Consider the following 16,221-nt stretch of genomic DNA (forward strand, 5'->3'; position numbering starts at 1 on the left):
AGGAAGGCGCCCAGGAGGCATCCGAAACAGATGCCTGAGCCACCTCAGCTGGCTCCTCTCGATGTGGAGGAGCAGCGGTTCTACTCTGAGCTCCTCCCAGGTGACCGAACTCCTCACCCTATCTCTAAGGGAACGCCCCACCAACCTGCGGAGAAAGCTCATTTTGGCCACCTGTATCCAGGATCTTGCCCTTTCGGTCATGACCCAAAGTTCATGACCATAGGTGAGAGTCGGAACATAGATCGACCAATAAATCGAGAGCTTTGCCTTACAACTCAGCTCCTTCTTTACCACGATGGGCCAGTACATTGACCGCATTACTGCAGAAGCTGCACCGATCCGCCTGTCAATCTCCCGGTCCATTCTTCCCTCACTCATGAACAAGACCCCAAGGTACTTAAACTCCTTCACTTGAGGCAGGAACTCCCCACCAACCCGAAGGGAACAAGCAATCCTTTTCCGACTGAGAACCATGGCCTTGGACTTGGAGGTGCTGACTCTCATCTCAGCCGCTTCACATTCGGCTGCAAACCGTCCCAGTGCACGCTGAAGGCCCTGGCGTGATGGAGCCAACAGGACAATGTCATCTGTAAAAAGCAGAGACGAGATCCTGTGGTCCCCAAACCGGACTCCCTCCGGCCCCTGGCTGCACCTAGAAATTCTGTCCATAAAAATGATGAAGTGAACCGGTGGCAAAGGGCAGCCCTGCCGGAGTCTAACATGCACCGGAAACAAGTTTGACTTACTGCCAGCAATGCGAACCAAGCTCCTGCTCCAGTCATACAGGGACTGGACGGCCCTCAGTAAAGGGCCCCGGACCCCATACTCCCGGAGCACCCCCCACAGGGCGCCACAAGGGACACAGTCAAATGCCTTCTCTAAATCCACAAAACACATGTGGACTGTTTGGGCAAACTCCCATGAGCTCTCCACCACCCTGAAGAGGGTATAGAGCTGGTTCCGCAACCAGGACAAAAACCGCATTGTTCCTCCTGGGTCCAAGGTTCGACTATCGGTTGAATTCTCCTCTCCAGTACCCTGGCATAGACTGTCCCGGGGAGGCTGAGGAGTGTGATCCCCCTATAGTTGGAACATACCCTCCGGTCCGCCTTCTTGAAAAGAGGGACCACCACCCTGGTCTGCCAATCTAGAGGCACTGTCCCCAACCGCCATGCGATGTTGCAGAGGCGTCTCAGCCAAGACAGCCCCACAACATCCAGAGACTTAAGGTACTCAGGGTGGAGCTCATCCACCCCCAGTGCCTTGCCACCGAGAAGCTTCTCAACTACCTCGGTGACTTCACCTTGGGTGATGGACGAGTCCACCTCCAAACCCCCGGCCTCTGCTTCTTGATTGGAAGACGTGATGCTGGAAGACGTGACGCTGGGGTTGAGGAGATCCTTGAAGTATTCCTTCCAGCGTCCGATGATGTCCCCAGTTGAGGTCAACAGCTGACCACCTCCACTGTAAACAGTTTTGGCAGGGCAATGCTTCCCCCTCCTGAGGCGCCAGACGGTTTGCCAGAATTTCCCTCGAGGCCGACCAATAGTCCTTCTCCATGGCCTATTTGTTTGAAATAATCATTAGTGAATGTGTAAGAATAAAATGTGAAATGACTATATTGGAAAAAACAATGAAAAGTGATTTTACATCTAGAATTTATGTAAATCCAAGGAGTGAAAAATGCTGAATCACAGAAAAAGGGAAGTAAGACACACATCCCTGCAAAGAGGAAGAGCAAGGTGTGTGACAGAGAGAAGAGTAAAAGAAAAAATAATGAGATATTGAGTTTGTATAAATAGTTTCATGCATAAAAGTAAAGATTTGATTGATAATTAATGTTTAATCAATGTTAATTGATGTTTAGTCAAGTGTTGTATTCCAAATATAAAGATGTTTTAATTTTAAGGCACTGATAATTTTGTGTAAAAGAAGTGTAATTCTGATGGTTTAGTTAAAAGCAATGATGGGATTTTTTGTATTTCAATCAGATGTAAGTTTCCTGTATTTTTATTAGATATTTGGATGATTTAGTTTGCTAAGAAAAGAGAAGTAGAATCTAAAGCTGAATCACAGTGGGGTGGAGGCCAGTTACGGGCAGTGGACTTGAGCTCTGACAGTAAAAGATATGCAATAACTCTGAAGAGCACGACTTTGCACGCCAGATAAGATATTAACTGCAAACTGTGGCATTTGGTTGAATGAGAGGACAAGGTTTACTGACGAGAATCCTTTAAAAACCACAGGAAAAAAAGTAACTATGGTTATTCATTGGTTGCAGCCGGAGGCTCTGTCCGGTTGATTTTCTGACTTCCAGAAGATCGAGTGACTGAAAGAAGAAAGCCGAAAGAGTGAGTAGGCTGCAGCTTAGGAAGAGAGTAAGACCACCAATAGAGCTGCTATGAAGAGAGAGATGTCGGCGATGGATGATTGAGCTGTTCAAAAGCCTCATGGTGAATTCCTGCTTAAAAGATGATTTACTCTGAAATGAAAATTTTCAACAGAATGTCGCAATCCAACAAACTCAAACCAGCTGAGGACTGGTGGCCGTGAGCAAACCTTTGACTTTTATTCAATTATGGAGGGCTCAACCAATTATAATGTTTTTAATCAGTATGATAATGTTAGATTGATGTTTAGAAATAGCTTTTCTTATGTCAAGTAACAGGCAAAAAGGCGTGAAGCCATCCTCCTCACTGTGGCTCATTTTTGGGTTTAACAGGATGATTTTACAGGGAGTTTCTCAGATGCAGAACAGACACATTTCTGAACTGATGAGAGTTGAAGACAAGTACTTTCAATTACTCTGCAGCACTAAAATTTATCAGGCATTCACTGTCATTAAATTTTAACTCAGTGATATCAAAACTGTATCAATAATAAACAGTGGGACACAAATTATGACCAAGATTTTACTAGCCCTATCTAGCACAGTGTGACATGCAATATAAAGGCTTGTATTGCAGAGTGCCAAGCTGCTCCGGAACAACAAATCCATGTATATCGTTCACACTCTCAGTCTGTGGCTGTATGTAAAAACCAGTATATTAGTGTGTAATATACAGTATGTCACTGAATGAGCCACACACACACACACACACACACACACACACACACACACACAAAGGGAGAGGTCACGCAGAACAACAGCCAAGTTATACTGTATGTGAAATATCCACTGTAGAAATGCTGACCCTCTCTTTTCTACCTCTCCTGTAAACACCACCACATTGTGGCCTTTCAGCCATGTGCTCCTACCTCCTATAATGGGTGTGTCTGAGAACCTCGTCCAGTTTTCTCACACCTTCCAACATTTTGCATTTCTGCAGTAACGCACCTAGGAGTGTGTGAGCATGTGTGCTAAGATCCCTCTCCATAGGCTACAAACCAACCTGTCATATCCACAGCTAATGTATATACACACTGCCCCAACCAGGCCTATCTGCTGCGAAGAGCACAGCTCTATTTTTCTATACAGCTGACAATATGGACAGATGCATGATGGAATAAAGAAAGAGATGCAATGAAACAAACAAATGAAAGAAAAGAAATTTTACATACTAATACAGCCTACTACAAACAGATGTACACAACCTCTTATTTGTAGTTTTAACCAATATTTAGTTATTCATTTTCAAAAAAAAAATGCTTATTTGTTTTGCAAAAAAACATTTAAAATCAAAAAGTTAAAGTTTTTTTTGTAATGCAGGATAATATCATTACCAGGGCCTTTTACTGCTCAAGCCAATCAAACACTCTGTGGGATCACAACAGTCCGCTGTGAATGAACAATAGTATCGAGGATGAATTATGATTTTTTTTAACAAAGTAAAAGTAACCATCTCGGGACTCAGCTAAGTACAAATGCTGAGAGAAGAGACTAATGTCAGGCTTTGGCCTCACTCCTGTGACACCTGCGCCGACATAAATTGCATCTTTCAATCATATATCATTCTCCATCTCCTCTGATGGTCCAGGCAGTTTCCCTCCTCACTCCCCTCTCTCTTTTCCAGGTGTTACCATGGCAATGAGGGGAGCCACCTGAGGCCTGCACCTGAGAGCTAATTGCCCTGATGGCAGTGTCTATGGTAGCAAGGGTAAACAATGTCTTGTCTTGTGTAATGTATCACCACAGTGATAGACTCAGAGTAGCACTTAGAGTTGTAAAAGAATTAGTTCACCAACAGCTTAATGACAAGGACACTGAAGACAGTACAGGTGAATGAAAATGGGCAAAGCACTGGCCAGGCTCTTAAATAGTAGCGGTGAAAAGATACGTGTATTTGTACTGAACTGTTTCAGTACAGGACTGGTGTGTACTGAAAGCAATCTTTAATAGTAGATAATAGTAGGCTTGTTTTGAGTGTGGAATGTGTAAAAGACATCTTTTGTTTTGTTTAAGCTGTGATAAGTATAGGAATGTTTTTCTGATTATTTGTGCAATGTATTGTTTAGGACTTTTGTTTTGTTATTTCCTGTGTGCACAGAAGTTTATTTTGAAAAGACAAGAACGGACTGCACAAACGTGATAGAACAACAAAAAAGGGACTTTAGTTTGCTGTTTAGCTCCAGTCAACGCTGGCAAAAAGGTCTGTCTTACATTCTGAATGTTTAAAATACAGTATTATTTGACTTGATGTATATAAGCTAGCTAACCAGCTATTGATTTAGTTTTTCATAGAATTAAGTGTGGTCCTACACGGTTTTAATTTATGATTTTGTCTTTTATTTTCTTTAGCTCACGTTGGTTTGTGAATTTAGACTATTGACCTCCAAATAAAACTTTCAAACCATCAGTGAAGGCTCTACGAATTTGACTGGAAGCTACAGAATGTTTTTTTGAAATCCATGTACCCACTCAAACATATTAGGAGGTGGACAGGAGCAGTATAAACACACACAGCAGCACACTTAGCTTTGCCAAGCCTCTGGCTAGTGAATGTCCTGGCCAGTGCAAATGTGAAGTCAGAGCTAGAAGACCCTCCCTTATCATTAGGGCCACCTCTTTGGGTACACTTCAGCTTCCTGGTGAAATACAGCAACGGACAAACACAAGTGGATAAGACTTCTTACTTGTTTATTGCCTTCAGCCGGGGTCTGTCAGAGGTTTCTTCCGTTAAAGGGAGTTTTTCCTCCCCACTGTCGCCAAGTGCTTGCTCAAGGGGGATTTGTTGGGTTTTCCCTATGTAATAATATTGATAACAGTAAGGTCTAGATTGATTGATTTGGCGCTATACAAATAAAATTTGATTTGATTCGATTCAGCCTCCACACTTAATACCGTATATTTGATCAGTGGTGATTGAGGATGTTTCTGGCAACACGTCAAATTGCTAACTCATTTGAAATAGCACCACGCAAACATGAATATCACTGCTGCAAGGAACAAACAAGTGTAGTACAAACTTTATCATTTAAAATGGCCTGTCCATGGTTACTGGAGTACTTATGAGTAGTAGTTTGCAGGACTATTCCGTTTCCTATTCTATTTTTAAATATTTTATTTATGTTTCATTTAAAAGAAATTTAAAGTGTTGATCTTTACAAAAGTTCATAGTAAAGGGTAAGCAATTTTATGACTTGTATTTTTTCCGTCCACTACCGAAAATACCAAACTGTGATTTTTGTGTACCATTACACCCTACTGTACCATTCATTTCCTTTGAGGCAACTGGCCAATATATAGTGACAGTCTGTTCTTACCATATGCTGCCAGAAATAAACTCTAACATTTGGCACATAGCAGGTGTTAATACTGAACTTTTTGTAAACATTGTGCTAAGTCCCTCCTCCTTCCCTTGTCCTCCCTGTGTTCTTTAATGAAAAACAATCACATCATTGAGCAAAGAAAGATCAATGCAGCTCAAAGTCTACATTTCAGTGCATCATGAGTCCAAACCAGTTACCCTCAAGTATTCCATCCACAAAACTCAACACTCACCATCATGACTCTAATCTACTAGGTTCTAATCTATTATATTCTTATTCTCTGTTTATCTTATCTGTGCTGGATTTGGCTTTATGCTTTTAAGCTTAAAGCTTTAAACTCACTTAACTGTTGTAATTTATTCTTAATCAATTTCAGTTTTCCCTGTTTGTTCCTGTTCTGCTGAGCTCTTCTATATGACCTCTGTTCATTCATACACACTCTAATGTGTGTTATTATCCTCCCAGGATAATGTAATTCTCACAGGATTTTGTAAGGCCTCTGCCAATAGCCCCTTTGGAATTCATTCATTTTCTTTTCAGATCAATGTATAGAAAGAGAGAACAAAACAAAAATGAAACAAAGTGTATAGGAGTGTTTCAACATCCAGAGCTCGACAGGCAGTGTTGGCTCATTCCTTCGAAACAAGGTGACAGAAGCACAGAGCATCAAAGGTGCACCTGTGATTCACAAACTGATTAAGGGGCAAGCAGTTCTGCCTTTACTCAACCTGCAATGAAAAATACATGCTTAAACCCATAGCATGCCAGTGTTTGGACTGCTAGCGTACATTTCTTGGAAGACTCTACACAGATTTTTACTTTAAAATACAAAGCCCAGGTACTGTACTATGTCAGGGAGACAGATTAGTTCAACTATTCATCACTGTGGCATCTTTACAATGCACTTCTTACAGATAATGTGTCCAATCCAGACTTTTTGTGCTCCAGTCCCAGTCTGAATATTTGTTATCAGTAAAATATCTACTGGGATGTTATCAAGTTGCGCTCTGAGAAAAATAGGATGCAGCATTTTTGAAACTTGTCCCATACTCAACAAAAAGTCTGGATATCTTAGCCTTTGTTACACGTTATAAAATCTATTCCTCTCAAAATATAGAAATGGAACCCTAAACTACTGAAGTACTCTAGCATCACAGTCCTACTAAATGTTGATTTATTAACGGGGAAGCATCTCTTAATACCAAGCATAAAAAAAACACTTAAAGTTCAACTGCAACTTGCACATGAGACATGTTGCTGATACAGACAACAATTTTTCTTCGCCAAAAGAACCTGGTTCCTTTCACTAAGAACAACATAACAATCACAGCAATAATTTTAGGGATGCACCGATACCAATACCAGTATTGGTTATCGGGTCCAATATCACCCTCTAGTACTCATACTCGTAAAAGTTGTCAGATACTACGCAACGATACAACTTAACTGTAACATTATGTCAACATCACATTGGTTGAGTACGCCATTAGCCAGAGATGAAATTTCAGCCGTTCGTGTAAATTTTAATATACAGTACGTGACGATAAAAGAAAAACCGACCTTCTGTGTCTGAGACGGGGAGGGAGGGGCGCTCAGAGAGACAGTGGAGCAGAGACGAGGTTGCTCAATATGCGCAACAAACTCCACCAGTAGCCTAATGAAGAGAGGACCAGCAGTTTATCAAACACCTTTTGAACAAGTACAGCAACCAAACTCAAAAAAGCTTGGCCCTGTTCGTTCACTAAACCCATACAGTGCTGATTGTAATGAACTGTTGTAAACGAGACAAAAACAAACACTAATTATATGTAGTTAGCAACAGAGTCTAAAGAGCTCTGTGTATCAGCCTGTGTTAAAATCCTGTGGACATGGAGGCTGAGACCAGCAGCTCCTCTCAGTGCAGGAATGTGTCCAGCAGAGAGGACAGGACGAAGCCACAGACAGGAGCCAGTTTAAAATTAAACATTTAAATTGCCAACTGTAATATTATGCTGCCCTAAACAATGATATTCTGGGCTGGTCACTGTTTTACAGTAGCCTATGCTGTGTAGTAACCTACAAAAATTTAGTCAGTTACACCTTACATTTAACAGAAGCGGTGGCAGTGCTGGGTTTGTTATCACAAAAAGGTTTAAGAAAATTTGTACAGCCCCGTTACATTTTATTTAATCTCAATCAGACAGTAAATCTCATGAAAATAAAAACCTTCTCTTAAGTCACTGCACTTTTATGGTAATTGACATTTTTATATTAGAAACATTGCATTAAGTGCTTGTATTGTTGCTTAGTATTGGCAAGAACTTGTATAACTCAGAAAAAGGTGGTATTGTTGCATCCCTAATTAAATTAAATTATTAGATGAAGTTGATATTTATTTGCAACTTTATGTTTTGCTAACTCACAGCCTGACTACAAAACAACTGGGCTTTTTGGACAGTAACTAAGATACAGTAAGAAATTATCAGTCCTATTCCCAGTCCTGCATCTCCGTGTTCTGATGACTTTTATTTGTATTTTCTATTGATTAAGCTGGAGTTTCATCAGGTGTCATTCCTTTGTGCATTGAGCCAAGACTGTGCTCTCAGTTCTTGTTCTACTTATTCCAAACAGGGAATTTACTAAACAGTAAATGTACTGCACTGTATAATTTAGTGTACACAGGGTAGTTTTTACAAAGCCCTAGCACAAACCAAGTGTCTTAACACAACAACTCTATGATGTATAATAAAAGTAAGGGACATAAATTTCAGCTTTTTACTGAAAGAGAAACTTTCACTACCTGGTTTAACTTTCATCATGGAAAAGCACTTTCACATGCTGGTTCTGAAGAGAAAAAAATAACTACTCTATTACAAACCAGTTTTATTTGTTGACGATGAAAACAGTACCTCTGTTTGACTGTAAATCTACTCCCAAACACAAATGCACGTAAGCCCTCACACAGTCATGTCCCACTCCTACTCATGGAGGACTTCTCCAGTTCTAGTGTCCCACTGGTTGTGTGCAGAGGGCACAGTGATAAAGTCCTGTCTCAGGTTAGCATTGCTGTCTCCAAATGAAAATGAATAATCAGGAAAAAAAACAGAAAGAAACACACACACACACACACACACACACACAACTTTATGCTCAAGGGACTTTTCAAGGGACTTTTTCTGCAAATGAAAATTATATCAGCTCTTCCAATCCCCCCTTAATTGTCTGTTTGTACTCCCAGCAACCTCAAACAGGATGTTGTACAAGTCTACAAAGCTGTTCAAATACTTTATCCTAGGGACACAGTCAAATGCCTTGGGGATAAAGTATTTGAACAGCTTTTAGTCCAAGGTATTTGAACAGAGTCTGTTGCGCATATGACAAAACCACATTAGCATTAATCATCTAGCTACACCTGGAATTCAAACTGCAACACTGCCAAAATATTGTGTTTCAATCTCCCCAAATGGCATCTGATGTTATTGTAGTTCTTACCTGTAAAAACCTGCCTTTTTTGTCCAAAGTTATAGTATATCAATAATGCTGCAGTTCTGGACTGCTAGTCAGAGAAAATAGACATAGTGTAGTCCAAACAATTACATCGATCAATCAGAAACATCATAGGGAGATTAATCCATAACAAAAACCCATACAATAAATCACTAAATTCAACACAAATGCAAAAAGCTGAACTGCCAGAAAGCGGAGATGTGAATGTTAAGCCCAAAATGTGTCTGATGATATTCCAAGTGCACCGTGCCTGCAGCTGCTCAATGATGATAAGATGAGGAAACAAAAGAATTACTATTTAATTCTCAATACTACACTCTCAGACCATCAAACCAAACAGCAAAAGGCAATGCTCCACACTGTTTAACACTTCCTCTGCAATCGACCTCTCTTTTGAATACAATCTAAGCACAATCAAAGTCACAAAGTTTGACTGAAAGTTTTTACATCCCGTTACTGCAATGGTATTTGGCTCCCTGTGCCATTTAGGTCAATGATTAAAGAACAAAATGCGGGTTAGGTTTGACATTTGCAGTGACACAAATGTGCCTGAATGAGAAGTGAAAGTGGCCATTATTTGTTCTCCAGTCAAACCTAGAGGGAATATTTCATTACCAACTTATGACTAAGTCAGTTGCCTGAAATCAGTCTCATAAGAAAGACACTTTCGGCTTTTCCCGCTGAGGGGTCACCACAGCGAGTCATCACACTGATGGCTCTCGCATGTTGACATTTAGCATGTGTTTTACACAGCCTGACTCGAACCCAGGCTGCAGTGGCGAGAGCGCTGCGCCTTAACCACTAGCCTACCAGGAGACGGCTCATGACCGCCATTCACACCCAGGAGCTGGACACACAAGATCCTCAGTATGACTATTATTTATCATCTTTCATGGGGTTGCTGCACACTTTTTAAAGTCAAATTTAAGACTTTTTAAGACCTAAACCCAGAAGAAAATACCATCTCCACAGCAGAACATTAACACAGATACAGCATGTGTAACCATGTTTTCATTGAAATAAAATGATCAGTTATCAAACACAGATATGATCATGTAGCCCATGTATGTATAAATACATGAGATTTATGCTTTAAAGCAAAAGCTTATTTAGATGACAATTACTGGGGTGAACACAGTCTGTGGGTGTTCAGTTTTTAGAAACATTTAAGAGGCGTGAGAATTAAATTACCGTATGTTGTTTCTTGACAACCCATGTTGATATAATTAGGGCAAACAACACTATAAATACATCCCCCAGTGCACTTCAACATCAGCAAAAACCATTACACACCCCTAGTGACATTAATTACTAGGGGTGTGATGGTACACTTAGCTCACAAGAAGAAACGATACATGTTATTAGGTTCATGAGAATGAGACAAGACGATATTATAACGCAATTTTTAAGAAATTGACAATGACAAAATATGCAACCTGAAAAATAGTCTTTTATTTGACTGAAATTCACAAAATGCACAACAATGCAGGTGCATTTTAACTGATTAATTTGTAATGAATGCCACTTCAGTTCTACTTTCGGATTATGAATTATCATATACAGTAAAAGACAATATGCAAGTAGTGTAGAAGGTTTTGCCAGAAATTCAGCTGACTGGCTTCTCTCTTATATGATTTCACATGAGACTCTTCAGACCTAATAACTGTGCATGACCCATCCATGAGCTTCTAACTTCTAACTGAAAATGTGTTTGACCTTTTATGTTATTTTGGCCCTCACCACACTGCACAGGACGGTGACATCATCCAGCAAAGGTCTAATGACTAATCAGATAAGGGGGGTGATCGGACATGGATTCCCACAGGAAGAAGACTCTTTTGTTTAGTTGAAATAAAAAGAAATAAAATGGCATTAAATTTGTCTTTTGCAGTGGACAAGTTGATGATAATAATAATAAAATTTATTTATAAAGCACCTACCTGCTCCAAGAGCACTAGGTGCTACATCAAAAAATTAAAACCAAAATCATCAAAATATCAATATCAGAATAAAAATCAACTAGGTAGACATATGACAGGCATAAACATTCATCGATCTATAGCATAATTCCTGTCCAGGCTGACACCCCTCAGAAAAGCTAGAATAAAGCTACAATAAAATAGAAAGCCAAGAGGAGTCTAAAGAGATTAAGCATAAAAAGCTTGTTTAAAAAAATATGTTTTCAGTGCTGATTTAAACGGGACTAGTTCAGTTATAGAGCGTAAATCTAATGGCAGAGCGTTCCACAATACCGGGCCGTACACGGCAAAGGCCCGACCTCCCCATTTTTTATAACGGGAAGAAGGCACCACAAGGGTGAGGTGGGCGGACGACCATAATGATCTCAGAGGAAGATATCTAGATAGAAGATCTGATAGATATTCAGGGGCAAGGCCATGCAAGGCTTTAAAACCATATAGCACAATCTTAAATTGCACTCTCCATTTCATAGGTAGCCAGTGAAGGGACGCTAAGATTGGGGTAATGTGAGCATATCGACGGGTGTCAGTGAGCAGCTGGGCGGCGGCATTTTGCACCAACTGCAGCCTATGATCTTAAGTGCCCTTTTTCTTAAGACGTTTCCACTTGTGGAGGTCCCTCCTGCTAATGCAGCTGTGTTGTGTGTCATGTACCTCCAGATGGCAGCTAAAAAAAGAAAAAACACTAACATCTTGAACAAGTGTGTGTAGGCTACACTGTCAAACTACAACATTAACACACACACCTCCTCCATCCAGCCCATAAAAAAGCACACAGTGCTACCTTTAAATCCAATAGCTGACAGACAAGAAAAGTGACTGAAGCTCCAGAAATGCTCAAGAAGTGAAGTGTAAACTGTAAACTGTACACCTCTGCATGCAAAGATGTACAGTAAAAAAAAAAACAAAAAAAAAAAACACACACACACGACAAAACACACATAGGTGAGAGTGCGCAAATAATGTAAATGTCAACAATGCTGAGCAAGAGATTTCTCCTCTCACCCAGTGAAACTGGGTGTGGACTCATCTGAAAACAACTGAAGTTTCCATCAAACCCCATGTTTGTAGTCCTCTCCATGCCTGATGGGACAAGACAAACCAGTTTTCCTTTTTTCTGCCTCTCTAGCTCTGACTCACACATCCTGAATCATTCATTAACTGGTCCCCCACACCCAGCCTACCCCAAAGGTCTACCATATCACCTGCATGCCTTTCCCAGACTCTGGTCCTTTCTGCATATAAAATACATAAGCACTGAGTCATATCCCTCCCTCTGCGTCTTTCTTCCACCTCACTGCCTCCCTAGAGCCCAGGGGAAGGAGAGCGGTGCAGGAAGTTCCTCACAGAAAATTCCCAGTAAAGACAAGCGAGAGACAGTTACATACAACTGTTAATCACAGAGCCACCAGGTCCCTACTGGCTTTCCATTGCCATAGAACCACTAAACCTTTGGTAAGGTCACTGTCTGATACTAGTGAAAAACACATCCAAACCTGACATGTCATGATGACTGATGAGATATTGGCTCAGTGTGAAGAACCTTTAACTCCACTGGGTCCACTGGTTTGACTGTTTTGGTAGCAGACTTATTGTGGCAGACTAATGCCATTGCTTATCAAATTATGTCAAATTTTGTTTGTGTACACAATGGAAACCCAACTGCTGTCCCAAAGGAGTCACAGCCTCGCTGGGAGTCCATTGTTTCTATGCTCCTGGGACCTGAGGGAAAGCTACTAAAGCAGAAGAAAGATTCCAACAATGACAATGAACTATTCTGTGCAGTTTATTTTGTTTGTTTATTTATTCTTTTTCGAAACCATCTGTCTGTAAGGTAGCCTACACCTTAACAAACCTTCAATGAAAACCTAACAGGTTTTATTACCCTCCAGTGTTTCTCTTGAAGTGTTGTCAGTGATGCCAGCCTAGCTACAACCCCAAATCAGAAAAACCAAAATTAAAACTGAAACTAGTGATTTGTAAATCATCTGTATTGGGTATTACATTGAAAACAATACAGCAGCACATTATTTAATCTGATATCTCATCAATATTATTATTATTCTTTATTAAAAATAAACAGTGTGTAAAGGACAAGAGCCCAAGCCTAAACTGGATGACTGTGCTCTCCAATCACTCAGATGGCACTGCATCAAGAACTGTCACTTTTCTAAAGGCGATAATACCGCATGGGCTCAGGATTACTTTGGCACACCTGTGTCAGGCACTACAATACGTAGTTACATTATTAAATGCCTCTTAAAACTGTATTGTGCCAAAGGGAAGCCCTATGTCAGTGTCCAGAAGCACAGTTGACTGCTCTGGGCCTCGAGGCATCTGGGATGGACCATCACATGAATCCATATTTCAGGTCTTTTTTGGAAGTAGTGGACACTGTGTGCCCCGGACCAAAGACGAAAAGGACCATCCAGACTGTTGCCAGCAACAAGCACAAAAGCCAGGGTCTGTTGTAGTCTGGGGTTGTGTCAGCGCCCTTGGCAAAGGTCACTTACACTTCTGTGATGGTACTATTAATGCTGAAACGTACATCGAGATTTTGGAGCAACATGTGCTGCCTTCAAGTCGACATGTTTTCCAGGGACCCCATATGTCAACAAGACAATGCAAAACCTCATGCTGCACACATTGCCAAGGCCTGGCAGTGGAGGAAAGGGGTGCGAGTGCTGGACGGGCCTGGTTGCAGCCCCGACCTGTCCCCAGTAGAGAATGCGTGACGCATTTTGAAACGCAAATTGCGTCAAGGAAGACCTAGGACTGTTGTGCACCTTAAGATTTGTTTGCTTAAGAATGGGACAAAATGACACCTGACACACTTAAAATCACTTGGTGTCCTCAGTCCCTAAACGTCTTTTACGAACTGTGAAACGGCAACATCACGCCGTGGTAAATGCTTTACTAACCCAGCTTTTTTTTTAATTGGAATGTGTTGCAGGCACCAGAATTGAAGTGAGTGTCTATTTTGAACAAAGAATAAAACTGATGAGGTATCACACCAAAATGTGCTGCTGTATTGTTTTCAATGTAATACAGAACGTAGATGATTTACACATCACTATTTTCAGTTTTAATTTAGAGTTTACATCCCATCCCAAGTTTTTTCTGATTTGGGGTTATAGTTAGGGGCCAATCTGTTACCTGTGCCTCATCGCTCCCGCTGTCCCTGTCCAGCTCCCCAATGTAGTACTGTTCCAGCCACCGCCGGGCGTTTTCCGAGTGCCGGTGTGGAGGTCCTTCCAACTCCGGGCTTACGTCCTTGCCGGACCTGCGAAGTATCAGCGCCTCCCCGCCCGGGTGCATTCGCAAGAATGTGGTCACGTCGTACACCCTGGTCCCATGCAGCACCCAGCAGGAGTCCTTGCTGCAGTGGGGGGCCACCTCCCTCTCCGTGAACACTCGGGGTGGCGTGGACGAAGACATCCTTGCAGTGGAGACGCGAACCATCCACCTGAACCAAAAAAGAGAACAGTGACCTCCTCAGAAGGCAGTCGACCTGACAACTGGACCAATAGCTCACCCAGCTACTGATGTGCTCCTGAGAGGGCAGCGCCTAGAGAGGCGCGGTTTGTGCGGCATTCACAGCTCAGAAAACATCGTGGCCTGTGCAAAAGCGACTACACAGCCACCTACAGGTGGTTCACAACTTGAAACGTGTGAAAAAAATGTCTTCCTGGAGGATTGTCATTTGTTTGAGCTGTTTTCTAACACTATTATATACCCTAAAGCTAAGACATATCGAGTTTTACGTAAGACATTAAACTGTACTTGATTCCTATAACTGTTCCTTAAATGCAGCACTACATCCAGACACCTGTCTGCACGGAAGCGCATAGGATACACTAAAAGGAAAAATGGAAGATCTTATCTCCTAATTTTTACTTATTGTCTCATAATTACAAAATCCTGTTCTCCAAATTACGAGAAAAGACCTCATAACTGTGACATTCTAATCTCGTAATTATTAGACCTTTTCATGCAAGTCATAATTACGAGATAACATCCTTTATTTATTTGTTTGTCAAATCAGTGTGCTTCTCTTGCGCTGAAACTGTCGGTAAATTGCGACGGTAAAGATAATTACATTTTGTAAACAAATAGCCTAAAAATCTTTTAACGTGAATTATTCACGCTAACTCTAGACGTCAACTATGTAGCCTAGTCTAATAAAACTGCCATGAGGTAAAACAATGAAATCACGATTCATCACTTCCTGATCAGTAATACGATTTTATTTTCCGTAGACGTATGTGCATGTAGCAGTAAATCTAACGGAGTTTGGAGTACACCCAGCAACTGTAAAATAGTTTCTTAAAATTTGTAAAATCTTTGTGCACCAGTTAACTTCCTTCATGAGGAATATGTGTAGGCTATCACTTCCACAAATGTTCAAGTAAAGAAGAATGTAAGAAGTAATAAGTTGGAAAATATACGACAACATGTACATAACGTGTATGTTTCCTCACTCATACCTTTGTTTGGCTAAGCATCTGTTTTATCTTCAGCAAACAGATTAACTCAGCTGTGACAGCTGCTGCCTTCACGTAGTGTGGGACATGTTAACTTCTACAGGTGAACCTAACATGAAGCACGTAGCAAAATCTGGTTGTTATTTAAGTGTTGTCGACAAAAGAAGAAGATCTTTGAATGTGCAAAGAGTGGAATTTAGGACTTCATTTGACAATATAATAGAATTTATTTACAGTTCTGAAGGCAGCGGGAGACAACACTTGTGCACGAGCGCCATCCTGCGTGTTGTGGTGAATATGCGGTGTGTTGTCTAAACCACGATAGGCAAAGTCATGTGGCTATTAATAATATGGAATGTAAAAACAAATGTAAAAAACACTAAAGCTCATGTAGCTACACAATCTTCTGTAGGTTCACACGTGTTTAACTGCAAAATAATAAAATGCTTACACAGCACATACCTAATGCGGCAATGAAAAGAGTACAATATATAGTATACAGGTATGTGCCAAAACATTAGAATATCGAGGAAAAGTCCATTTATTTCAATAATTTGTTTCAA

General features: G+C 40.9%; 1 protein-coding gene across 2 annotated transcripts in view; it reads right to left on the minus strand.

The window, feature by feature from the left end:
• The window catches only part of fa2h (fatty acid 2-hydroxylase), a 37,702-nt gene extending 21,961 nt beyond the window's left edge, over positions 1-15,741 (minus strand). The window contains exons 1-2 of one of the 2 annotated variants that reach the window (XM_020604252.1): positions 15,662-15,741; positions 14,331-14,640 (exon numbers count right to left, since the gene is read on the minus strand). In XM_020604252.1, coding sequence (XP_020459908.1) covers positions 14,331-14,636 — 306 coding nt within the window. In that variant the 5' untranslated portion in view covers positions 14,637-14,640; positions 15,662-15,741. Of the gene's footprint in view, positions 1-14,330; positions 14,641-14,709; positions 14,980-15,661 lie in introns of those variants that run through there. The other variant, XM_020604251.1, reaches the window with a different exon arrangement.
• Positions 15,742-16,221: the final 480 nt, after the last annotated feature.

Source organism: Monopterus albus, unplaced genomic scaffold, assembly GCF_001952655.1.
Source record: "Monopterus albus unplaced genomic scaffold, M_albus_1.0 scaffold65.1, whole genome shotgun sequence".
In the NCBI taxonomy this organism is placed as follows: Eukaryota; Metazoa; Chordata; class Actinopteri; order Synbranchiformes; family Synbranchidae; genus Monopterus; species Monopterus albus.